The sequence below is a fragment of the Lampris incognitus genome, chromosome 16 (assembly GCF_029633865.1).
Source record: "Lampris incognitus isolate fLamInc1 chromosome 16, fLamInc1.hap2, whole genome shotgun sequence".
NCBI classification, from domain to species: Eukaryota; Metazoa; Chordata; class Actinopteri; order Lampriformes; family Lampridae; genus Lampris; species Lampris incognitus.
In genome coordinates this window covers 32,583,773-32,611,606 of record NC_079226.1, presented here as the reverse complement: position 1 = coordinate 32,611,606, position 27,834 = coordinate 32,583,773, and the positions used below count along the sequence as shown (strand labels likewise).

At 44.2% G+C, this 27,834-nt stretch overlaps 1 protein-coding gene across 1 annotated transcript in view; it reads right to left on the bottom strand.

The window, feature by feature from the left end:
• Positions 1 to 957: 957 nt before the first annotated feature.
• The window catches only part of LOC130126061 (uncharacterized), a 35,955-nt gene continuing 9,078 nt past the window's right edge, over positions 958 to 27,834 (bottom strand). The window contains exons 9-19 of the mRNA XM_056295427.1: positions 27,294 to 27,532; positions 26,252 to 26,441; positions 23,817 to 23,876; positions 20,140 to 20,260; positions 19,605 to 19,746; positions 17,984 to 18,145; positions 13,295 to 13,358; positions 11,746 to 12,287; positions 10,324 to 10,486; positions 9,852 to 9,921; positions 958 to 1,854 (exon numbers count right to left, since the gene is read on the bottom strand). Coding sequence (XP_056151402.1) covers positions 1,526 to 1,854; positions 9,852 to 9,921; positions 10,324 to 10,486; positions 11,746 to 12,287; positions 13,295 to 13,358; positions 17,984 to 18,145; positions 19,605 to 19,746; positions 20,140 to 20,260; positions 23,817 to 23,876; positions 26,252 to 26,441; positions 27,294 to 27,532 — 2,082 coding nt within the window. The 3' untranslated portion in view covers positions 958 to 1,525. The remainder of the gene's footprint in view (positions 1,855 to 9,851; positions 9,922 to 10,323; positions 10,487 to 11,745; positions 12,288 to 13,294; positions 13,359 to 17,983; positions 18,146 to 19,604; positions 19,747 to 20,139; positions 20,261 to 23,816; positions 23,877 to 26,251; positions 26,442 to 27,293; positions 27,533 to 27,834) is intronic.

Sequence of the window (27,834 nt, the reverse complement as noted above, 5' to 3'; positions counted from 1 at the left end):
AAAGCACGAAATAATTTTGTGCTAGTTTAAATAAGCACACAAACATTTAAAAATTGTAAATCTTCTGTTCCTGCAGTCCCCCCCCCCCCCAAAAAGTTTTGTCATAACATCAAATTCTGAGTCTGATCACAGTAATGGCATCCCCCAAAACTAAAAAGATCTGGAGGAGATACACTTGTGTGTAACCACCACTGACAGACTTTTGGAGATGTTTAAGAAATGTCTCTAACTGACGCCAGTATTTTGATGGCATTGGGGCACAAATATCTCTGAGACATGAAAGAAATGACGACGAGAAGAGCTGGAACAGAGCTTTGGATGTACCCAATGACAAACGCCATCCTCCCAGACCACTAAAATGTATGAAGTGATCAGTCCTCTCGAGCCCCCCAAAAAACTATCGTCATACTTGTCACCAATAAAATTTTATGAATTAAATGTACTATGTCTGTGAATGTTCTCATTCATCCCGGTCATGGTTATCCAAAGGAGTTGAATCAAGTGCAACTGGACTTGGTATATATCCGTGAAGACGTTTCGCCTCTCATCCAAGGGGCTTCCTCAGTTCGAATGGGTTCGAATGTGGCTCTCCTCGGAGAGCCACATCGGAGCACAGGAGAGCCACGCATATCAATAGCTCCGATAATGCCGGACGCGGCCATAACATCGGTACACAAAGAGCCACGCATATCTATGGCTCTGTTAGCGATGGGCGTTGGTAAACATCTGATCACAAAGAGCCACGCAGATCAACAGCTCTGACAACGACTCCTAGAGGATAAATACTGAGTCTCATCACCAGCCAGTCAGACTAGCTTGGTCTAGTCAGAAAGGCACGAACTGAGGAAGTCTCTTGGATGAGAGGCGAAACGTCTTCACGGATATATACCAGTCCAGTTGCACTTGATTCAACTCCTTTGGATTAAATGTACTAAAGTTCACAGAGTATAACTGAGGTACATTTTAATTCCCAGAAATAACAACCACAGAAAAACACAGAACAGAGATCTAATATTATGCAGATGACATACATTAATAATTCTGTGCAAGCAGAAAAGTGACTTACTCATGAAATTTGAATCGATAGATATGGCTGTCCATTAAAACATTTTGAATGGCCTCTTGGCTGGTCAACTCCGCTTATAAAAGAACGACAGAAAAAAAAAATTCTGCTCTTACCCATGTAAGAACTGTGGATCTTAAACCCTTGACCTCTGCTCTCGAATTTTGACAACAATCAGCTGCTGTTGGAGAAGCTTCCTGTCTAAGCCGAAACATCACATTTCCCATATGTGCTTGTTTGTGGCAGAGGTATAGAGATTACATTTCAGTTTTGGTTGAATCACAGAGCTCGCTAAAACAGTTTTCAGCAAGAGAACATCAAATGTCTTCTTTTTTCTCTAGAATATTGAGGATCTCTTCGTGATCAGTGTCTTGAAATTCCAGGTAAAAAATGCATTTCTGTTGAGCGTTGACAGCCCAGACGATTGCCTCCAAGGAGGAAATGCCATTTGCCACAGTTCCTTCAAAACTCCAACAGGTGTGTCAGGGGCTCCAGAGACCTGAGGAGGATCTCTTGCCTCTGGCCGTAAATGCCATGCTCCACCGTGACGCCCGCCTCGGTGCACTTGGCAGAGTTGGCCACGATGTTGCAGCAGGCAGACAGCAGCTTAGCATAGAGCTGGGCGCCCCACCAGGGCTGACAGGCACTCTTGTACTGCACCCTCCTCCTGGGTATCTGCTCTCCCTGCAGGGAGTCCTGCGGGATCAACAGAATGCTCCCGGGCAGGTCTAGAACTGAAGATGGCTGCTTCCGGGCGTTCCGGAACAGACGGGAGTTCAGCAGGGTGTTGGCTGAGGTGGAGATGAAGCGAGCAGGAAAAGGTTGAACTTACACAATGGTTTAACAAGATGTGTTTTTAGCAGTGATGTAATGGTAAATTAAAAGGCAGGTAAACGATGATCTCCCATAGGTGACAATCATAAGGCAAACCACCACCTAAACTTAAAAAAAAAATCCATTTTCAGAATGTTTTTCCTTCTTTTTGAGTGCATGAAAGCCACTTTATTTGATATTGTATTCTTACAATGAAGTGTATTCTTACAATGAATTTGTCCTCTGCATTTAACCCATCCTATTGTATAGGAGCAGTGGGCAGCTGCAGCGGCCAGGGACCAACTCCAGTTCTTCTTTTCATTGCCTTGGTCAGGGGTACAGGCAGGAGTATTAACCCACACATGCACGTCTTTTTGACAGAGGGAGGAGACCGGAGCACCCGGAGGAAACCCATACAGACACGGGGAGAACATGCAAACTCCACACAGAAAGGACCTGGGATAGCCTGGGGTTTGAACCCAGGACCTTCTTGCTATGAGGCAACAGTGCTAACCACTGGGACACCGTGCTGCCTTTAAAGATGCTTTTCCAAATCGCCAGTGCTATTATCATGAAACATTTGTAGTTAGATGTTTTTGTTAACTGAACAAGCTAACAAGGGGTTCTAATGAGGAATGCAAGTTAAATACAGGTGCATACACAGGTACATTGCTTTGAGTAAAAATTATAAGCGTACACGTCACTGTACATAAAAAAATATGTAGTTTCAATTTCTAGAGCTTATTGAGTCACCCACTGTTTTTGACTCTTGCCTTACTGTAACAATATGGGTCAATTGTTACATAGGATGTGAATGGTCAACAGTGTCTACAAAAGACTCACAGTAGGGTCTATGCAGGCAGCATTTTGTAATGGCTTTCTTTTTTTTTTGTTGCTTGCTTGCTTGCTTCTGTGAGGGTCTTTACATGGTAAGGATCAATATCCCTTAAGTCTTAAGGAATATTTCCAAGGTACAATAAGAAAGATATCAACGAGAAAGACATACCAAAGCCTGATGTTTTTGAAATTATCCATCCCGCCTTGTTCAGAAAGACTGGATGGAGGGACATCTCCATAACATGAGCGTGAGGGGGGGCAATGCTGTTTCTGATATCACCGTGTTGTTGTTGTTCCCACGACATCATAACTAATGTTAATCTAGGACCATCATTGCAATAGACCAGCGGTCGGGAACCTATGGCTCGCGAGCCATATATGGCTCTTCCGGTGACGGCATATGGCTCCCAGACAATTTTGAGTTGAAAATAATTTTTTTTTTTCAAAAAAATCAGTTTGGAACTGATTTTAAAATACTTGTGATATTTCTTAATAATACTGTGTCATTTTAAAGTAAACAGAAATTAGTTTTGAAGATAAATTCCACGGGTCACGGGTCACCCGTGGGTCGGGTCGGGAACCAATGGCTCGCGAGCATGTCCGGGTCATTGTAAAGGTGAAGAAATCAATTTTATCAGATAGCCAACTAGTTTATCCGCTTCAACCCTTGTAACGGAAAAGATGGCGAAAAGAAAAAAAGACGATGATTACCGTGCATTCCAGGCTGCGTGGACAGAGGAATTTACATTTGTGGAGAGAGCAGGATCTGCGGTATGTCTAATATGCAATGATAAAATTGCATCGATGAAACGGTCAAATATAAAGCGGCACTTCGATACGCACCATGCTTCATTTGCATCGAAATATCCAGCGGGGGACAGCAGGAAAAGGGCATGCGAGGAGCTACAGCGGAGAGTGCAGACGAGTCAGCAGCAACTACGTGTGTGGACCAAGCAAGGTGACGGGAATTCCGCTAGCTTTGCGGGGGCTTTGGCAATAGTAAGGAATGGAAAGTCATTCACAGATGGCGAGTATGCCAAAACATTCATGCTTGATGTGGCCAATGAACTGTTTGATGACTTCCCAAATAAAGACAAGATAATCAAACGAATAAAAGACATGCCCCTGTCAGCAAGAACTGTGCACGATCGTAGCATCATGATGGCAAATCAAGTCGAGGAAACACAAATTAAGGACATAAACGCCGGGACATACTTGTCTCTCGCGTTAGATGAGTCAACAGACGTTAGCCATCTATCTCAGTGCAGTATCATTGCCAGGTATGCTGCAGGTGACACACTGCGTGAGGAAAGCTTGGCTGTTTTGCCAATGAAAGGGACAACAAGAGGAGAGGATTTATTCATGTCTTTCATGGAGTTTGCTAAAGAAAAAAAAACTACCGATGGATAAACTTATTTCTGTCTGTACTGACGGTGCACCCTGTATGTTGGGGAAGAACAAAGGATTTGTAGCGCTTCTCCGTGAACATGAAAAGAGAGCCATCCTAAGTTTTCATTGCATCCTGCACCAGGAGGCGCTTTGCGCTCACACGTGTGGCCAGGAGCTTGGCGAGGTGATGTCTCTGGTCATTCGAGTGGTCAACTTTATTGTTGCCCGAGCTTTAAATGATCGCCAGTTTAAAGCTCTGTTAGAAGAAGTTGGGAATCATTATCCCGGTCTGCTTTTACACAGCAACGTGCGTTGGTTGTCAAGGGGGAAGGTGCTCAGCCGTTTTGCAGCTTGCCTGAGTGAAATCCGGACTTTTCTTGAAATGAAAGGCGTCAAGCATCCTGAGCTAGACAACACTGACTGGCTCCTGCAGTTTCACTATCTCGTGGACATAACTGGCCATCTGAACCAGCTCAATGTGAAAATGCAAGGTATTGGAAATACAATCTCATCCCTTCAACAAGCAGTGTTTGCATTTGAAAGCAAGCTGGAAGTCTTTCTCAGGGACATTGAAACAGGTCGTCTTCTGCACTTTGAAAGACTGCAACAATTTAGAGATGCATGCTTAGCAAGTGACTCCACTCAACATCTGGATCTCCAGCAGCTAGCTGGCTTTACGTTCAATCTCCTGCAGTCATTAAAAGCACGTTTTGGAGAATTTCGTGCGCGCACTGGTCTTTTCAAGTTCATCACTCATCCACATGAGTGTGCAGTGGACAAAATCGACCTGACATGCATCCCCGGGGTCTCTATCGGAGACTTTGAGCTGGAAGTTGCTGACCTGAAGGCATCAGACATGTGGATGAGTAAGTTCAAGTCACTTAATGGAGAGTTGGAAAGTCTTGCGCGACAGCGAGCAGAGCTGGCGAGGGAACACAAGTGGACAGAAATTAAAAATCTTCAACCTGAAGACCAGTTGATTCTTAAAACTTGGAACGAGCTTCCTGTGACATACCACACAATGCAGCGTGTGAGTATTGCCGTATTGACCATGTTTGGCTCTACATATGCATGTGAACAGTCTTTCTCGCATATGAGGAACATTAAGACCAACCTACGCTCACGTTTAACTGATGGAAGCCTCAACGCCTGCATGAAGCTCAACCTCACCACGTATGAACCAGACTACAAGGCCATCAGCAAAACCATGCAGCACCAGAAGTCGCATTAAAAGTAAGACATATTTAATTTATTATACGTTAAAAATACTATATGGCTCTCAATGAAATATATTTAGAAATATTTGGCTTTTATGGCTCTCCCAGTCAAAAAGGTTCCCGACCCCTGCAATAGACCAATCATGTTGTTGTGATGTCGTGCCTTTGCAACACAGGGAAAAAGACAGCAAAAATATAAAGCTAACCTAACATTACCTCAACCACAACCTACCCCAACATGATCTCAGAAATACGTGAAATGACCACGACCTCTTAACACTCGCATTACGTTGTGGTGGCACGTAATGTGTTAAAATCACGTGTCGGAAACAATGCCAATGGAAAGTCAATTAGGATTACTGTCTACTTGTGATTCGTCATCAAGATGGCCGCCGTGAGGCTTCTCCCAATATACCCAGCATCTCTCCTCCACACATGTCCAAGCCATCTCAATCTTGCCTCTCTTGCTTTGTCTCCGAACCATCAAACTTGAGCGGTCCCTCTAATATAATCATTCCTAATCCTATCCTTCTTCGTCACTTCCAGTGAAAATCTTAGCATCTTCAACTCTGCCACCTCCAGTTCCGCCTCCTGTCTTTTCGTCAGTGCCACTGTCTCCAAACCATATAACATAGCTGGTCTCACAACCATCTTGTAAACCTTCCCTTTAACTCTTACTGGTACCCGTCTGTCGCAAATCACTCCTGACACTCTTCTCCACTCACTCCACCTGCCTGTACTCTCTTCTTCACCTCTCCTGCACTCCCCGTTACTTTGGACAGTTGACCCCAAGTATTTAAACTCATATGCCTTCATCACCTCCACTCCTTGCATCCTGACCATTCCACTGTCCTCCCTCTCATTCACACGTGGGTATTCCGTCTTGCTCCTACCGACTTTCATTCCTCTTCTCTCCAATGCATACCTCCACCTCTCCAGGCTCTCCTCAACCTGCACCCTACTCTCGCTACAGATCACAATGTCATCCGCGAACATCATCGTCCATGGAGACCCCTGCCTGATCTTGTCCGTCAACCTGTCCATCACCATTACAAACAAGAAAGGGCTCAGAGCCGATCGTTGATGTAATCTCACCTCCACCTTGAACCCATCTGTCATTCCAACCGCACACCTCACCATTGTCACACTTCCCTGATATATATCCTGCACCACTCCTACATACTTCTCTGCAACTCCCGACTTCCTCATACAATACCACACCTCCTCTCTCGGCACCCTGTCATATGCTTTTTCTAAATCTAGAAAGACACAATGCAATGCCTTCTGGCCTTCTCTATACTTCTCCATCAACATTCTCAAAGCAAACATCACATCTGTGGTGCTCTTTTGTGACATGAAACCATACTGCTGCTCGCTAATCGTCACCTCTCCTCTTAACCTAGCGTCTATTACTCTTTCCCATATCTTCATGCTGTGGCTGATCAACTTTATACCTCTGTAGTTGCTACAGTTCTGCACATCGCCCTTGTTCTTGAAAATCAGTACCAGTATGCCTCTTCTCCACTCCTCAGGCATCCTCTCACTTTCCAAGATTATGTTAAACAATCTAGTTCAAAACCTCACTGCCATCTCTCCTAAACATCTCCATGCCTCCACAGGTATGTCATGAGGACCAACTGCCTTTCCCCTCTTCATCCTCTTCATAGCTGCCCTCACTTCCTCCTTGCCAATCCACTGCACTTCCTGATTCTCTATCCCTACATCATCCAACCTCTCTCTCTCTCATTTTCTTCATTCATCAGCCCCTCAAAGTACTCCTTCCACCTTCTCAGCACACTCTCCTCGCTTGTCAGCACATTTCCATCTCTATCCTTGATCACCCTAACTTGCTGTACATCCTTTGCAGCTCGGTCCCTCTGTCTAGCCAATCGGTACAAGTCCTTTTCTCCTTCCTTAGTGTCTAACCTGTCATACAACTCACCATACGCCTTTTCCTTTGCCTTTGTCACCTCTCTTTTTGCTTTACGCTGCATCTCCTTGTACTCCTGTCTACTTTCTTCATCTCTCTGATTATCCCACTTCTTCTTTGCCAACCTTTTCCTCTATATACTTTGCTGTACTTCCTCATTCCACCACCAAGTCTCCTTGTCTTCCTTCCTCTGTCCTGATGACACACCAAGTACCTTCCTATCTATCTCCCTCACTATTTCTGCAGTGGTTGCCCTTCACTACCACCCAGTGCCTGTCTTAACTCCTGCCTGAACTCCACACAACAGTCTTCCTTCAACTTCCACCATTTGATCTTCGGCTTTGCCTTCACTCGCTTCCTCTTGGTCTCCAGAGTCATCCTACAGACCACCATTCGACGCTGCCTAGCTACGTTCTCCCCTGTCACCACCTTGCAGTCTCCAATCCTTTAGATTGCACCTTCTACATAAGATAAAGTCCACCTGTGTGCACTTTCCTCCACTCTTGTACATCACCCTGTGTTCCTCCCTCTTCTTGAAATATGTATTCACCACAGCCATTTCCTCCCTTTTCGCATAATCCACCACCATCTGTCCTTCCATATTTCTCTCCTTGACACCATACCTACCAATCACCTCCTCATCACCTCTGTTCCCTTCACCAACATGTCCATTGAAGTCCGCTACAATCACCACTCTCTTCTCCTTGGGTACCCTCTCCACCACGTCATCCAACTCACTCCAGAATTCTTTCTCTTCCATCTCACACCTAACTTGCGGGGCATATGCACTGATAACATTCAGCAATACACCTTCGATTTCCAGCTTCATACTTATCACTCTGTCGGACACTCTCTTCACCTCCAGCACATTCTTGACATACTCTTCCTTCAGAATTACCCCTAACCCATTTCTCCTCCCATTCACACCATGGTAGAAGAGTTTGAACTCACCTCCGATACTCCTGGCCTTACTCCCCTTCCACCTGGTCTCTTGCACACACAGTATGCCTACCTTTCTTCTTTCCATCATATCAGCCAACTCGCTCCCTTCACCAGTCATAGTGCCAACATTCAAAGTTCCAACTCTCACCTCCACACTCCTACTTTTCCTCCTCTCTCGCTGCCTCTGGATATGCCTTCCCCCTCGCCTTCTCCTTCGCCCAACAGTAGCATAGTTTCCACCGGCACCCTGTTGGTTAACAGTACTGGTGGCGGTCGTTGGTAACCCGGGCCTCGATTGATCCAGTATGGAAATCTTATTTATGATCCGCATATTTTATTTGGCAAAGATTTTACGCTGGATGCCCTTCCTGATGCAACCCTCCCCATGTATCTGGGCTTGGGACCGGCATAAAGAATGCACTGGCTTGTGCATCCTCAGTGGCTAGGTTTCATAAGTCATCAAGAGGTCAAAGCTCTTGATGACTAACGAAACAAAAGAAAGCTATCGATTTTTTCCCACCCACTAAGAAAGTCAAAAGAAAGAAAAAAAAAAAGGTAAAACCCTCCCCATATAATTTGTGAGTTTCTACTCTGCGTAAATCGAACATAGGCTTCTGAGGATTTTCATTCAAATTCTGCAAGAGGCGTGATGTACATGAATGAACAAGGTTGGGAGGAACCTTAAAGGTTGTCCAACAAGCTTTTGTTCAAGAATCCCTTTCAAAGTTCCCTCTTCTCACCATCATCCGGCCTCTTATGTAAGTTAGGTAGCACATTGCTCTTATTGTTCTTTTGAATTGTATATTTATCTTTTTTGTAACTACATTATTCATACCTACTCTCATCTGTAACTGCTTATTATCCTGACTTACTATGGAAATGTAGAGGATAAGCACTGTCCCTTCCCCCGCCAGCTAGTATCACGATGCCATTAAGCTAGGCACCTTGAAAATCCTTTCAAATTGGTTATTTTCTTGGGTTTTATTCGATTACGCTGAAGCGCCGACTTCCATTAATCTAACATTACTTATATATATAATCCAGTGAGTCAAGTAAATTCTTGATGAGACAGTACTGTCTCATTAAGAATTTACTTGACTCACTCGATTATTTTGCTCTTTATTTGTTGAGTACTTTCCCTACTGCTGACCACTGAGTGTTTCTTTTAGCAAAGTTATATATATATATAGAGAGAGAGAGAGAGAGAGAGAGAGAGAGAGAGAGAGAGAGAGAGAGAGAGAGAGAGAGAGAGAGAGAGAGAGAGAGAGAGAGAGAGAGAGAGAGAGAGAGAGAGAGAGAGAGAGAGAGAGAGAGAGAGAGAGAGAGAGACCATTGATGTTGCTGTCACTGGCGCTAAGTGACAGGCCAATTTTGTTGGGATGGGAGGATGGGTTAAATGCAGAGCGTAATTTCCCCACTGGGATTAATAAAGTATCTTAAAAAAAGAAAAAATGTACGTATATATATAATCCAGTGATTCAAGTATAAAATGTTAGTTTACCCAACTTTTTTTTTTTTTTTTTTGAGGTGGAACTCTGCTGTGGGAAAACCAAGGTGGCAGATTGTCTAACTGAACTATAAACCTTTAAAATCTTAGGAATATTAGCCAACTAGGGATTTATTTGACTGGGAAAGACTGATTAGGAACATTGCAGCTCACCCATCTCCTGGATGACCTCTTGGGTGGCCCCTTGAAAGAAACACACATAGACCACCATTCCTTCCTGGATCTAAAGACAGAGAAGGTACAGGAGACGGATAATAAAGAAGCAATCTTTAATTTCAGCAACACATTTCCCCCAAATTAGGCTTAGTTTACATTTTGATTAATGAATTAAATGCTTTCTTGCAAATTCAGATTGACAGTGTGTGACAACTCAACATCAGTTTCACTTGCGATTTGAGGTTCCAGATGGAAGTTATTTTTCCAATTAATTGCCATTGTAAAACATAACTAGGTTGAATTGTGCTCCAAATATTTGTATTAACTTAATTATGTTCCAAGAAACTCATGCTGGCACTTGGGAGCACTTTCTTTCCTTCACATAACTAGAGTGTGAGTCAAATATACCGTATATCAATGGATCAGTGAACAAACAGGCAATAACATGACACCAAACAGAATTACACACCTCCGCCCACTCAGCATCAGCTCCGTCCATGGCTGGTTTGATTTTAACTTTGGCCTCAGAACACCACTGGACCACCGTGCGAGCCTGGAGCTTTCTGGGCCTTGGAGAGGTTAGAGGACGGGGTTTGGTCACAGTGGTCACAGGGGGAGCTGGCTGTGGGGAGCTATACAAACATGCACAGAGCGACAAACAGTCAAGCATTACATGCAATGTACAATTACCACAGTAAAAGTGCTATATCAATATGAATACACCTTGTGAATGAATTCTGTGTAGTATGAAAAGGGGTTGGTTAGCAGCCACTATCAGATATTTCTCAGCTATTGTAAATTTGTCATACTATCTCTTACATATAAAACCTGACATTGTTTAGCACCTGCACTGATTTTATTTACATAGATATCCAAATTTTCAATACACAGAAGAACAATCTCTCTCTCTCTCACACACACACACACGCGCACACACGCGCACACACGCGCACACACACACACACACACACACATTTCATATATATATATATATATATATATATATATATATATATATATATATATATAATCCAGTGAGTCAAGTAAATTCTTTATGAGACAGTACAAGCCTCATAAGCAATCATCGACAGTCAATAAAGCTACTGGGCACATGGGCACATTTTGACCCCTATCCACCGCTGAAAGTGCCTACAATGGGCACGCGAGTGTCAGAACTTCACAATGGAGCAATGGAAGACGGTGGCCTGGTCTGATGAATCATGTTTTCTTTTACATCATGTGGACGGCCGGGTGCATGTGCATCATTTACCTGGGGAAGAGATGGCACCAGGATGCACTATGGAAAGAAGGTAAGTAAGCTGAGGCAGTGAGATTCTCTGGGCAATGTTCTGCTGGGAAACCTTGGGTCCTGGCATTCATGTGGATGTTACTTTTACATGTACTACCTACCTAAACATCGTTGCACACCAGGTACACCCCTTCATAGCAACGGTATTCCCTAATGGCAGTGGCCTCTTTCAGCAGGATAATGTGCTCTGCCACACTGTAAAAGTTGTTCAGGAATGGTTTGAGGAACATGACAAAGAGTTCAAGGTGTTGCCTTGGCCTCCAGATTCCCCAGATCTCAATCCGATCTAGCATCTGTGGGATGAGCCTGAAAAACAAGTCCAATCCATGGAGACCCCATCTTGCAACTTACTATAGGACTTAAAGGATCTGCTGCTCACGTCTTGGTGCCAGATACCAGAGGACACTTTAAGAGGTCTTGTGGAGTCCATGCCTCCACGGGCCAGAGCTGTTTTGGGGGCACAAGGGGGACCTACACAATATTAGGCAGGTGGTTTTAATGTTTTGGCTAACCGGTGTATGTATGCATCGGTGTGAGTGTGCTGATAGTCAGGAAAACCCAAAGTAACATTTAATTACCTACCTGTCTGCCTCAGTGGTCAGTTCAACTGTCTCTGTCTGGATGAAGCCTGAAATGGTGAACAAGGGCCACGGTTTGTTGCTCAGGACTGCCACAGGCTCATATGGACCACTGGAGCTTCTCTTAGCTGAAGAGTCTGTCTTTGGGTCTAACTTCCTCTTCACTGAGGTCTGTGGTTTGGTGTTGGTTGGGTTTTGAGGATTGGTCTGTGGCGCTTTCCGGGATCTGGTTTGAGGGCGAAGCTGGAGCTGGGGGGTGCAGGCAGCATTCTGTGTAACAATTTGAGACCCACTTGTCTCCTTCTGGACTTGTGACAGCGGCTGTGTCTGGGTCAGGGGTTGCGATGGTTGGGACAGAGGGAGGTGCATCTCCTGGCATTGGGTAAGGCTCTGGGCACCAGTGCTACTCAGGCTCTGAGGCTGGATTTCAGAAGCACCCGCCTCACTCTGGACTTGAGGTTGTTGCTTATCCTGTGGCTCGAGTATTGTTTTAAACTGGACTCCATTCAAGGGCCAGGCGCCGGTGTTGTTCCCAGGCTGAGTGTGCTGAGTGTGGGACAGAGAGAGGAAAGACCAGTGAGAAAGAAAAACAGGGAGAGAGAGTCATTCAGGCAGACTTAAAGAGGGAATGAGGAAGACAGAAAATGAGGCTGAGAGAAAAAAGAGGGAGAAACAAAGTTGGAGAGAGACAGACAGACAGACAGGCAGACGCTGGGTGAATACTGAATAGAAGGTTGTGTGTAGCCAAATGAAGGAGACACAGTCACTGTGAATGTGAGAGTGAGTGAGTGAGTGAGTGAGAGAGAGACTGAGAGAGAGAGAGAGCGAGTCTGACATCTTAGCTTACAACTTTTTTTTTAGGGGTGGGGGGGTTCCCCTTTTTCTCCCCAATTGTACCCGGCCAATTACCCCACTCTTCCACGCCATCCCCACGGTGCTCTACCCCCTCTGCCGATCTGAGGAGGGCTGCAGACTACCACATGCCTCCTCCGATACATGTGGAGTCACCAGCTGCTTCTTTTCACCTGACAATGAGGAGTTTCGCCAGGGGGACGTGGCACATGGGAGGATCACGCTATTCCCCCCAGATCCCCCCCCCCGAACAGGCGCCCCGACTGACCAGAGGAGGCGCTAGTGCAGCGACCAGGACACATACCCACATCCGGCTTCACACCCGCAGACAAGGCCAATTGTGTCTGTAGGGACGCCTGACCAAGCCGGAGGAGCTTACAGCTTTTATAAGGAAAGAAAACCGGCCAAATGATCTAACCTATTACCCAAGCTCCCATTTTATTTTTTACCAAAGCAATTTTCTCTATGCTGATATTTTACACTCACAAGAATATTGTGAGTGCTGTAGCTCTGACGCTTGACCTCCCAACCAAGCAACCAGTACTGCTGGGTGTATGCCCTGTTTGTGGTCGGGGATATGAAGCTTACTAAAGCCACTCTAGACATAAGCATCAGCTAAATGATTAAAAAAAATGTTTAATTTAAAATGTAAATGTTCCCCCTTCATTCCAGATGTCCTTCACCACAGATCACTAACTGACCGTTTCTGCATGGGGATGGGAGGCTGGCTGCTCCTCTTCCTCACCAACGTTTTCATCATTGCCACTGTTCATGTAAAGAGCAAAAGAAACAAAGAGATATTTTGTTTTGATTTTTGCACAAAACAATTCAAAAAGGAACAGATTTATCACACTTTTTTGTAACCTTTAACTTTATATATCTTGACTGCATTTGAAAAAAAATAAGTGCCGTATTATTCCAGTTTTCACAAGAGGAAAAAGGTAATGTCTGACAGGGATTCAAGAAGCCAATGTTGTCTTAACACTTGCATAAATGCCACAGTGAAATCAGTCTTTTGTTGGCAGTGCAAGTTTGGATGACTAAACAGACTGCACAGCCACTTCAGTCGCTCAGAGGTAAGCCATGCTACTGCGTCATGCTGTTGCATCAACAAGTGTTGAATGAAATATCAGGACTCAGGAACACTATCTGTCATTTTATTTCATGTTCTTGTGTACATGAAATGAAACGAAATTTCGTCTCCCCCCAGCCCACAGCAGTGCAACACAAAGACAAAAACACAAATCCAAAAACTACAAGAACTACAAGAACACATATATCCAAATTAACACATATATATTCAGACTAAAAAAAAATCACTGTCCAAGAGAACCAGCCAGGATGGCTGTTGGAACTTCCGGTCTGCATGGGCAAGCAGTTAGCCTGCCCCGCTTCCACGTCCTGACAGACCATCCTCAGTGTTTCCTCTTCGGGCGCAGCTCCGATCAGGGCCATGGTCCCTGGGTCCATCAGACACAGCAGACCAAGCTCCCTCAGCCAATCCAACGCCAGCTCTCCCAGCCAGACACCTTTGACACCGCCAGACCGCCCTCAGTGTTATCGGAACTGCCGGTCTGTAGCTTAGCCTGCCCCACTTCCGCGTCCTATCAGACCACCCTTGGCATTACCTCTTCGGGCGCAGCTCCAGGCAGGGCCGTGGTCCCTGGGCTCACAGGATGCAGCAGATCCAGCTCTCCTAGCTGATCCAGCGCCAGCTCTCTCAGTCATCAAACAAAGACAAACTTAAGACGCAGATGCGGACAAAGACACTGCATGGATGTGTAGCCCCAACCAAGAGTATAATAATTTGTTTGATGGGGACAACAAAAGTCTAAAAGGGGGAGGGTGTAGCCCAGGTGAGAAAAGGCTGGGTTTAGTACAGTTGTTAAATGCATGTAGTTTTACTGTGTCATTAGGGATTTGCTAATGTCTGAGGTTTGCATCCCATTTGCCTTAAAAAATAACTAAGCAAGTATGATTGGAATGTACATGGGCATACACGTGGCATAGTGAGTGTACAACCTATTCTGTATGGCATATAAGAGTGTTGTATTAGTTAATGTCAAATAATGTCAAATGTCAATAAGGGCAAATCTTTATTGTGATTGGATGGGGGTGGGAGTAGAGAGAACTTTAGGGAAGGAGAACGAGGGTTCTAGAGAGTTCGTGAGTGAAGTTCCCAAGTCAAGCGGCATTCCACTGCTTTCAATCTCCTCAGCATTATCCTGTATTCGGCTTTACTTGTTAGAGTCAACTCTTATACGTTGAGCAAACGTGTAAATTGCAAGGTATGTTGAGGTAGATTATATTCAGTTTGAGGTTGTGTACGTAAATTCTCGGTTAGTTTTGTTTGCTAGCTCGTTCAGCTAACATTAGCCGATTGCTCTCGATTAGCCTGGGTAGTTAGGCTAATCTAACCTTTACTTTAATGACTGCAGTTGTCATTCGAATTACGGTCTTTTAACGACAACATATAGGAGTCGACTCGGTTTTATAGCACATGTGAAAGACGTGTTTTATTTTCTGTACGACCACAGTGTTCTTTACAAGTGTCTTGCTAGTCAGATATGCTAGCAAGTTAGCTTATCTGTGTCATGTCTGTGAATGTTCTCATTCATCCAGGTCATGGTTATCCAAAGGAGTTGAATCAAGTGCAACTGGACTTGGTATATATCCGGGAAGACGTTTCGCCTCTCATCCAAGAGGCTTCCTCAGTTCGTGCCTTTCTGACTAGACCAAGCTAGTCTGACTGGCTGGTGATGAGACTCAGAATTTATCCTCTTGGAGTCGTTGTCAGAGCTATAGATGTCCATGGCTCTTTGTGTCCCGATGTTTACCAACGCCCAATGTTTACCAACGCCCGATGACTGGTTCATCCCAAAGACCGTGTACCACACACCCAAAAAAGCAATCTGGTGTATGCTGTACAATGCAATGAGGATTGCACTGACCTACACATAGGAGAAACCAAACAACCACTACACAAACGGATGGCCCAACACAGAAGGCCAAACTCCTCAGGACAAGATTCAGCAGTCTATCTACACCTAAAGGAGAAGACACACTCCTTCGAGGACAGCAACGTACACATTTTGGACAGAGAAGATAGATGGTTTGAAAGAGGGGTGAAGGAAGCCATCTATGCGAAACTGGAAAAACCATCCCTCAACAGAGGAGGAGGAGGTCTGCGACACCACCTATCTCCCACTTACAATGCCGTCCTTTCATCTCTACCCAGGAAACTCAAGAAGCCTAGCCTCCAAGAACAACAGTCGGTCACTAACGGCTCCAACGACTCTCATGACCACTGAATAATGAAGTCGAAACTAACACCCCCAACGACCGTCGCTGCTAAACAAATGCAAATCGATAGCTCCGATGGCAACGGGCGCGGCTGGACATCGGAGCACAGGAGAGCCACGCATATCTATGGCTCTGTTAGTGACGGGCGTTGGTAAACATCGGGACACAAAGAGCCAGTGGACATCAATAGCTCTGACAACGACTCCAAGAGGATAAATTCTGAGTCTCATCACCAGCCAGTCAGACTAGCTTGGTCTAGTCAGAAAGGCACGAACTGAGGAAGCCTCTTGGATGAGAGGCGAAACGTTTTCACAGTCCAGTTGCACTTGATTCAACTCCTTTGGATGACTTGACTGTGTCGTTTATACTCTGCCTTGTTTCGGTCAGCCTGAGCCATAGTATACGGCAGTACAGCAACCAGGTCACGCGCACCGCGCATTAAGTTTAGTATACGGCAGTTCATCATTGGATTTTGATCATCGTTCCCGCTCTGTGTTACGTGGGCGCGTACAGAGCTCTCCTGGCCACAAGGCCTGCCGCACTGCCCCCCGAATTCGCTGCAATGTTAGATAATTTTCCCATCTCAAAAGCACTGGTATACTTGGGATGCACAAAGTTATTGGTTGTGAAACTATTGGCTGGAGTCACATTTTTCTTTATTTGTATTTTTTTTAGGGGGGGCGTATTTGACATAATTACACATAAAAGGAGCTCAAATGTTTGGCTAAGATGGAGAAGACAGAAGAAGAAGAAGGGGTGGTTTAGTTTTTTTTCTAAACTATACTGAGCACACCATCACAGCCTGATATCAGGCTAGCTCTATCAGGAGCTAGCACCATAGAGCTAGCTCTATCAGGAGACTCCAGTTGGTCCAGAACGCAGCCACCCGACTTTTAACTTTCACCAAATCCTGGCACCACATCACCCCAGTTCTAAAAGACCTCCACTGGCTACCCATCACCCACCGGATCAATTACAAAATCCTGGTTCTTACTTATAAAGCCCTTCACAAACTGGCTCCCCCATACCTCACTGTCACCGACCTCCTCTCCCCCTACCAACCCTCTTGGTCCCTCAGATCCACCTCAGCCTCCCTTCTCTCTACCCCCAGGTCCAACCTCCGTGGCTTTGGTGACCAAGCCTTTTCCAGGGCAGCTCCCAGGCTCTGGAACTCACTCCCCCAAATCATTAGAGACTCAGAATCCCTCCCACTTTTCCAATCCCGTCTCAAGACACACCTTTTTCTCCATTGCCTTCTCGTGACCCCCCCCCCCCTCCCCTGGTCTGGGGCAGGCTGGCAACCGAGTGCCCGACCTTCCCCCCTCCCTCAACTCCCTCAACCCCCCCCCCCCCAAGCACACCGGACACTGCTGCGGTTTGCCCACATTCAGGTCATTGGTCGGGACTCACCTCTTCAGACTTCATCTGTGATTTATTATGTTTGTTTTTCTTTCCCTTTTGTATCTGTCCAAGTCGGAGAGTACTGGTGGTGTTGTGTGTGGCTGCCGCTTCTCCCTCTCGTAGCCCCCCTTAGCATCCACCCCTCTATGTCTGTGTTATGTTATATGTCGTTTTGTTTCATCCCATTTATTGTAAAGCGACTTTGAGTATTAGAAAAGCACTATATAAGTTTAGTTTATTATTAATATTATTATTGATAATTGTGTGCCTGTTTGCACTGCTGCTGTCACAACTTCACTTTATTCACATTCCTAAATTCAATACATTACCTGTTTATATAAGGAAGTTGTCTGGTCCAGTTATTTCATTCTGAATAATAAGTTGAGTTCATTAAGCATAATTTGGCTGGGTATAGTTAACTCTTGTTCGGAATAGTATTAGCATACGAACCCGTAGCCCCACCTTCCTAGTTTAATCCTTTTCACGGCATCTATAGATACAGAGTAGGGGGTGGGCGCTACAGATGGTACTGGGTGAGGCCACTGCAAACATGAATTCATGCCACCATCTTCCCACACAAATATACCACTACTACTTATAATATTGCTACAACTACTAGTGCCACACCAAACTATACTGTTGCTGCAAATACTACTGTTACTACTCCTGTTAACACACACACCTACCTGTTAGGGTCTTCATGGATTTCTGGAGGTGTCATCTCCCCTTCCAGTAACTCTGGTAGTTCTGTACCTTCTGGCTCCAGCTTCGTCTTTTTGGTTTTGGAACACTGTGAGCAGTTGTCGATCCAGCGCACAACATCAGGTCTCATTGTTTTCCAGAAGAACCTGTCAGTGAGCATAGAGATGTTTAGAATATGACAAGTAACCACCACATGAACAGACCACTACCCCCCCCCAACATGTCCCCTTGAGGCTTCTGTATGAGAGCGCAAGGAAAAAAGATAATAATAAAAGGTACACCACCACAGCTGATTAAATATCCCCACAGTCCATACTGTAAACTTTTAATACTGTGAGATATCATTAACTTTTATTTCTTTTATTTTTTGGTATCCCCCCCCCCCACACACTTTTTCTCCCCAATTGTATCCGGCCAATTACCCTTCTCTTCCAAGCCGTCCCTGTCGCTGCTCCACCCCCTCTGCCGATCCGGGGAGGGCTGCAGACTACCACTTGCCTCCTCCGATACATGTGGAGTCACCAGCCACTTCTTTTCACCTGACAGTGAGGAGATTCGCCAGGGGGATGTAGCATGTGGGAGGATCACACTATTCCCCCCAGTTTCCTCTCCCCCTGAACAGGCGCCCCAACTGACCAGAGGAGGCGCTAGTGCAGGGACCAGAACACATACCCACATCCGGCTTCCCACCCGCAGACATGGCCAATTGTGTCTGTAGGGATGCCCGACCAAGCCGGAGGCAACGCGGTGATTTGAACTGGTGATCCCCGTGTGGGTAGGCAACGGAATAGACTGCTATGCCACCCGGACGCCCCCATTAACTTTTATTTCCATTGCAATTTTAAACTTGTCATTCTCTATCTAAAATGTCTTGACTTTGATCAAATTAAAAGCAGTTGCACAGAATTCCACATTTTTAATCTGGTGAAAATTCCAAAATTATATTCATATACTGGATATACTTCTGTAAGTTCATGTTATGTCTAAAGCCCATTTGACAGACCTGACAAGGTTCTGACCATGTAAGACTCACAAAAAGACAATATAGCGCAAACTATATTGCCAGAACGTGAAAGTGTTTTAAAATGAAAATATGTTTTAAAGCCTTTTGATACAGGATGTCCTATCAGTGTATCAATGTCAAGAGGACACTTCCTGAAAAATCGTTTCTTAATATATAAAGTTTGGCCAGCAACAAAACTTGTTTTCTCTGACAGTCTGTCATGGCTAGAATTGGTTCACCGGAGTTTGACAGTCAGACACGAACAAATAGTTATTGTTATTATTATTATTATTATTATCACCCTCCATGTTGTTTGACAACAAATTCTTCTGAATCCCTCATGAATCTCCCACCCTTCCTTAGTTTTTCCTTACCTGTGTCGTAGTAGGCCAAATTACAATCAAAGGCTAAATACAATGCAAATTATAATTATCATACAATCATTAAATATAGTAGGAAATACAATCACATTAGAAAGAAGAAACACAATACAATCCTAAACAAAGTAATGTCATTGCAAAAGTGGGCCCTTGTGACTCAATCGTTCTCAGTTATTAGCCATTAGTTGTCTCATAATATTTTATCAAAAGTTCCTATAGCACCTCTCGTTCAGCAGCCTTAAACATTTCTTGACATCCAGATGGTTCAGTTCATTGTGGTACTCCACCAGGGCCGCCTCCACTGCCTCTCTGTTCCTCAACACCAGCAGCGCGCGGCCCCCCCTCACCATGTGCAGCTGTTGGTCTGGGTAACCAGGACATATGTGGTTATATTATAATAAATATGTGTAACATATTTATTATATGTTACAAGAAACAGAGCAGATTAGATTATCTTACATTATATGACATTAGAATCAATAGTAATGACCTCAGTGGAGATAAGTATTCATGCTGGCATCAGATATTGGGAAAATATGAACTAAATACAAGTACAGCAGGGGCTAGGGCTAAGAAGTGATGTGTTGAGGTCATGGAGGACATGCTAAGAGATAAACAGCTGTTGATACTGTATCCATTTGATTTGGTAGAAACAGGGCCTAGATAAGGTGTACCACTACCTTATCTGCGTTGTATGTGTTCCTGAATGGTATTTAAAGTTTGCTCTTAGCTTGTCTCCATTGGGGCTTTTCCATACCTTTGATGGTAAAGTTCTTGCAGAATCTTCTGAAGGTGTTCTTCTCGACATAGCTGAACCCTGCTGGGTAGACTCCACTACTTAGGTAGCGCTCGACCGCATCATACTTGGCAAAGAAGATCTGTTGACAGTTGTGGATCATGAGAATATCCAGTACACCATATCTTCATTACTCATTTAGCCTCTAGTTATCTGTAATACAAGTATATGTTTCTGAACATGTGCACCAATATGTTGACTAGTGCCATTTATTTGTTTGATGATAAAAAGCAGGACAGCCTCAGACAGAACTCCTTGAAGCTCTTTAGGCTGCAGCCCAGCTCTAAAACCTTTACTCTTGCCTTGGCAATTCATAGATGATGGAAAAGTTTAACACATAACAATACTTGTACTCTATATCATGTGGGTAACAAACAGAAAGAGGCCAGTAGGACATTTTGGGGTTCATTAGCCATGTTTCCAAAAGTCAAATTATTATAATGCAGGGTTTTAAGTACTTAAAATCTCCCTATGGATGGGACAAAATCTTCAAAAACATCTTAAGATAAAATCAGAAAAGGGTTGACAATCGGGGTTCGCGATATACCGGTATTGACGATAACCATTATATTTAGAAAAATAAAATACTGATATTATGGTGATACACAATTGAGGGTAGCTTCACCAGGGGCTGCTGCTCCTTTAAGGCAAACGTTCGGAGTGCTGACATAGGCACTGCTTAGAGTTTCCGGGGTAGAGCCATGTTTGCAGCAGCCTAGCGGTTAGCTGGTTGCCACGAGAGATTGTGCTGTATCGGTGTCGTTTTGTGTGGCGAGTAAACAGAATTGACTCGACTCGACCTCTCTGTCTCCTCATTCCTGCACTCCCACAATATCACGTTAATAATACATATCATGTAAATAATCCAGCATTTCTTAAATCATTTCCATTTCTTTATGTTCTCCCTCCCCAAACGCCCACCCCCCACACACACACACACCTGACGTGACGCAGTAACTAGCTAGTGTGGTGATCACCCAAATTATGTTGCTTTAAATGATAGAAAATATATCCGCCTATCAGTCTGTTTTCACTCACCTCCACACACCCACTAGTCCTGTCAACCTGTGATATGCTCCGATTTACCCGCTTTCAGAAAGACCGGGCCCTTACGTTCCTGTATGAGTTGCACAAATCAATATGGTGACTGACGCCGGTGAGTAAAGAGCAGAGAGAAATTAGACCTCTGCTTCGTCAGCCTACCCAGACCTTTGTGCTGTGTTAAATCCGTGTTTGTTATATATTCACGTGTGTCCCTGTGAAATCATCTCCTCTCATCATCTCAAGGAATCCGTCGGGGATACAACAGCTAAACTTTGGGTTTTTTTTTTCCTTGCCTGATGTCTAACAACATCAGGCGAAGGGACTGCCGATGGAAACTAGCCTCTTAGCTAACTCAGGTACATTTACATTTGTTTCAAATATTGATTGTCCCTTTCCAAATAAACATTTTATTAAAAAAAAAAATTAAAAAAAACACAAATTATGGACGGGGGCACAGGTAAAGCCCTGGATGCCATCCCAGTATTCATGGACTTGCGCCCGTGCCTGTCGCCATTCAGTTTATGATGTTTTAGGTAAAATATTGTAGCATGTTCAGGTTCACTGGGGGGCATAAGTGTTAGGTGTTTTGCTGTTCCGGGGGGCTGCTACACTGTTGCCGGATCAAGGGTTAGTGGGGTTGGGTCTTTGGCAAGAGAGCCGACCTGTGAGTTGGGTTTAATGGCGGTCTGTACAGCGTGGCTGTGGCCAAGAACAGCCGTGAATAAAGCAATGCTCAGTTGTAAGTTTTGAAGTGTGTGTTTTTTTTTTAATAGCGGTGAACGACAACATATACTAAGACAAACTTTTGACTAATTGATGTTTTTTATACCTATACACACATTCTCTCTCAATTATAAATACTGTACTGTAGTTAGATTTATTATCATTACTGCATTGTTATACTTATGATGTTTTAGGTAAAATATATACGAAGACAAACATTCGACTAACTGATGCTAGATGTGAATAACTGTTATGACTTACATACAAATTCGACATAAGAACAGACTCAAAACGGAACTCGTTCATAACCCGGGGACTTCCTGTATAAGGAAATTTTTTTCTCCCCCTTTTGCTGTAATACAACCTTTGAAAATTGACTGACGGTGTGGTTGAGTTTATTTAAATTTAGTGTTTTATTTCCCCTGGCTTGCAATTAATTATCAATTAGTTTGTGTTGTAAAAAAATAACCAGGGGTCATGTGCATTCTGTATGCATGTATCCTTTGTGGGGTTTGAGTCATTGACTCAGACTGGTTTAAACTTGGTCAAACCGCTACACTAGCTAGCTACTACCACATTAGGTGGTTACTACTGCTGCCCAAAATCATGTCATGGAAAATGCAAAGCAGTAAAAATTATGTAAGGAAATGGTCAGTTGACATTAAATCACAGTATCAAAGTGGTTAGTTGTCCGCCTGTGGTCTCACACACAAACTCTCTTGTCCCCTGCTCCCTGCAAGTGATTTTGTTTCAGTTGACATTGTATTGATGGCGGATGTTGGGCCCTGTGGATCTTTTGTTTATCAGTTCATCTGGTTGCCTTCTCACTATTCATCCCTTCCATCCATTATCCGAACCGCTTATCCTGCTCTCAGGGTCGGGGGGATGCTGGAGCCTATCCCAGCAGTCATTGGGCGGCAGGCGGGAAGACACCCTGGACAGGCCGCCAAGCCATCACACAGGGCCCACACATACACACACATTCATACCTAGGGGCAATCTAGTATGGCTGATTCACCTGACCTACATGTCTTTGGACTGTGGGAGGAAACCGGAGCACCCGGAGAAAACCCACGCAGACACGGGGAGAACATGCAAACTCCACACAGAGGACGACCCAGGATGAACCCCAAGGTTGGACTACCCCGGGGCTCGAACCCAGGACCTTCTTGCTGTGAGGCGACTGTGCTAACCACTGCGCCACCGTGCCGTGCTGTTCACTGTCCACTAAGTGTAATTGTTCTTTTTGTAAGCTTTTGTACAGCTGTGGTTAGACTCTTTCTCCACCTCCCTACATTCGTATTTTGAGTGTAATTCATTAGCCAAAAGAGACAAAATGCACAATAAACAAAGTTAAAGATGAACTTGACTGATAGCATTATTATCTTTTTTTTCCCGAAATTTTCTTTGGATATCGCGATCATATCTTTATCGTGAATTCTTTTGGCCACGATAATTGTGTAGTGAGAATCTAATATCGTGAGAGCCCTAGTTGACAAGAATTACTTGTCATTACATAAAGAACTGAAAATGATGTTCCCATTACTGTCTTGACTAATCTCTTTACCAACACATCCATTTTTAAGGTGGGGGGTATATTTTGGTAATTCCATTCATATTTTATTATTTGAGTCAAAATCAATCAAAAAATAACTTGATGGAAATGCAGCTAATGTGTAACCTAAGATCACCGCATTAGGGCATATGTTTGAAGACAAGGGGGCTTGAATGCACGTTCGAACCCCTTTGTTCTCCAGGAGTCTTTCTTACCACTGAGGAAGCTGGCTGCCACTCAGTCTCACAGAAGCCCTCAGTTCATGCATCAATGATACATCGCTTGTATTATGGGAGGGATTATTCTGGATCAGTACCTGGTCTTGGGTGGTAACCTCCTCCACCACAGTGGGCTGGTTCGGGGTTCTAGACTGGGTCTGGGGAAGAAAGACATGTTTTGAACAGAAGTTAATCTATATGTACCACTGTTAATAAATACAACTATTATCACTGCTAATAGTACTTCAACTATATTACAACTTCTTCTGCTAATAGCACTACTACTTGTACCCCCTATTACTGCTACTATTACTGTTAATAGGCCTATGTGGTGACCCACACCTAATACTATTATTACTACAGCTACTCCTGTATCTGAACCGTCCCGGTCGCTGCGTCACCCCCTCTGCCGATCCGGGGAGGGCTGCAGACTACCACGTCTCCTCCAATACATGTGGAGTCGCCAGCCGCTTCTTTTCACCTGACAGTGAGGAGTTTCACCAGGGGTACGTAGCATGTGGGAGGATCATGCTATTCCCCCCAGTTCCCCCTCCCCCCTGAACAGGTGCCCCGACTGACCAGAGGAAGTGCTAGTGCAGCGACCAGGACATGTACCCACATCCGGCTCCCCTCCCGCAGACACAGCCAATTGTGTCTGTAGAGATGGCCAACCAAGCCGGAGGTAACACGGGGATTCAAACGGAAGATCCCTGTGTTGGTAGGCAACGGAATAGACCACTACGCTACCCGGACGCCCCTTTCCACTGTGTTTTAAGAAAACCACCATTGTGCCTATACCTAAGAAAACACCTGTCCCTTAACTTAATGATTACTGATCTGTTGCTTTGACCTCTGTTATTATGAAGTTCCTGGAAAGATTGGTTATATCATATATAAAATGTAACATTCCTGTTACCCTTGACCCTTTACAGTTTGCCTACTGTTCCAACAGATCTGTAGATGACGCTATCTCACTTCTCTGCATACTGCTTCAGTATACCTTGAAAAGTAAAATACCTAAGTCCACATGTTGATTACAGCTCTGCTTTTAATACAAATGTGCCATCCAAACTGGTGGTGAAACTCAGAGGTCTTGGTCGGGTCAACTCTATCAGTAATTGGCTCTTTGATTTCCTGACAGGCAGGCCCCAGACTGTGAGAATAGGTAAAACATACTCATCCACATTAGTTCTTAGGTCTGGCATGCCTCAGGGCTGCTGTCTCAGTAGGGTTGGGCATCAAGAACCGGTTAATTTGGAACCGGTTCCAAAATTCCGATTCCAAAGGAATCATTAAGAAATGCACATTTCGATTCTGCCTATCGGTTCCTAAATAAATTTCACTCGCGCTAAAGTTAGTTTTAGTTTCTGTGGCGGCGGCATGCAGCTTACAAAGTTTCCACCTCCACAAGTTAAATGTGCGCCATCATGGACCAGAGCAAGCGGTGGTCGAAAGTGTGGCTTCATTTTGCCTTGAAAAATTAAGGGTTAGCACAGTGCAACGCCTGTGGCAAAATTATTTCGTGCAAGGGAGGATGCACGACAAATATGGCCAAACACCTTCACCTACACGGTTTACAAATTAACCAGTGTACCGTGTTTGACACATTGCGCCGGTCTCCATCTCCTGCCTCGGCATCCTCTTCAGCCAACCCTGAGCAAACAGCAAGCAGCACTTCGTTGTAATTGGGTAAGTGAAAATTAGTAACGTTTGTCTTATCCGCAACAGCAAGACAGCAAACAACTTATACATGAGCGAGTTGCTATGAACTGTATGCAAACACTGAAATTTGTTTTTTCTGTGCTGAACACTCGCGTATACAGCCTGAGAAGGCAGATATGCTCATTTTTCTAAACAAGAACTGTTTCTAATTTAAGGAGTTTAAATACCTGGTAGTCTGGACCAGTGTGTGATTGTGTCTTTATTTCTTCATCTTCATGTATGAAGACAGTTGTTGTAAATGTAAATATAAGAACGAGACATTCACATGAATGATCCGTTTTTAAAACAGAATGGCTTGTATAAAAAAAAATTAAAATAAATTTTTCTTCTGTGAAAGAAGCATGTAACCTGTTTTGACCCTGCCTCTCAAAGAACTGGAATTGAGAATCGCTAAGAACCGGATCGAAAAGCAGAATTGGAATCATTAAAATCCAGATGATGCCCAACCCTATGTCTCAGTCCCCTATTGTAGTCTGGTTACATATGACTGTGTTGCCAAAACACTGGAACTAAAAAATTGGATGCAAGAAATGTTTGCCAACCTTATTTCTTATATCTAAGAGAGTTACAGATGTGTTCATGTGTTCTGTTACTATATTATAAGTATTTGTACCATAAGACATAAAATAAATAAATAAATTGCAGCACCAAAAGCTGATTTCCTTGACTGTATCCCCCTCTCTGTGGTTGAAAACAATCTAGTCAGTAAACTCAGCTGGTGTGGTGTTTGGTTGGACTGAAAACGTCCATGAAAATGGTTCTCGATCGTACACGGTTGGACACCACGACACAAAGGTTTTTATCCCCATACCACAGGATCACTGTAGATAAAGACGGAGGGTACAGCCTCAGGTCGGAGTGTGACCCTCTCTCCAGTACGGTCAAAGCAGTCTTCCGTGAAATGGGCTGAGCACACTGATGACCAGAGCCTGGGGTGCCAGTTGGGCCGGCCCAAATTCTTGAGCCATTGAGCCAACTGGCTTGGGTTATGGAGAGGAAACCTATAGATTAGGATGACAGATATGCATACATAGATTACACTTAGATACATACAATTATAATAACACTGAGTTATATAGATTTCAACTGAAATTTGTTTAAAGCTACAATCCTGTAGATTTACATGCAAAAAAAAAATCAGTTTTGATACTTTCTATTGGTGGTATATTCAAGACAATATCTAACCTGTGAATATTCAAATCACAAATGCTTTTGGACTTTCTCATTCTAATGGTTCCTGATCAGTAGGATTTTCCCTAGCATAACACGTTGTGTTTCACATCGTTATCACACAAGCCAAACAGGGGAGAATAAGGCAGGGGGCAGGGAGCTTGAAGAAGAAAGGCAATGAAGCTTGTGGCTAACAAGTAGATATGACAGAGCCAGTGTGTGGAAGACTTTTTTCCGACACATACTACAACTTCAGTAGTTTGAACTCAGGTTCAAAATACTGAACCTTTTTTGTTCAGCGGTGGGGAAGCTGCGACACAATAGCGCTGGTGACTCTGCTTCATTTGAAATAAATCTCTGGGATTTGGAGTGGCCAAACATCAATGTAGTTACCCAGTCACCATAAGAGTCAGTACGTTGAACTCTTCTAACCAATGTGTTATTGTATTTTGTTGCAGTTTCAACTTGCTTTTATGTTATGGACATTGCAATGTATTTTGATATACAAAATGTGCTATATAAAGTTTGGGTGAATGATAATAGAACAATTATAAACCAATGAATAGGCAGTCAGACGGCAGGCAAGGCAATGAGAGATAGTGGAGATAGCAGAGAGAGACAGACAAGCAGACTAACACAAAGACAAGTCAGTAGCAGATTTTGCCAGGGTAGTGACCCCATACTTATGAAACGTCATCCCCAGGCCTCGCTCCACGGGCCCACAGCAGTTGGTGCAGTTGTAGACACTGCATCGGAGCCACCTCCTCTTTGTTCTGTTGAGGCAGACATTGCAGTTGTTGATCCAGCGGGCCAGGTCTTTGGTCATGGTGCCCCAGTAGAACTGCTTCAAAATTGCCTGCTGACATGTACCCTGGCCGTAGTGACCCTGGTCGTCATGAAACTGTTGCAAGATAGCATTTACCTATAAATCAAAACGCACCATAGCGGGTTGGTTGGTTGGCTGCTTTTCAGAATGGTGTGTTTCTTCCCAGTACAACCACAGTCTTCAACTGTGGGTCACTGGGATTTATCCTGTATAACCCCAATCTTCTGTAGCTGGTGGCTCAGTAGTTCCACCATTAGATGCCTTGCGCAAGGACACCTTGACAACTTTAAAGATAGCAGCAAGAGAGGTGTTCAACCATTTTCCCATTCAAAAATTTCCAAGCAGGTCTGAGGATTCAAATCAGTGACCTTCTGATCACAGACTTGCATCTCTTTTAC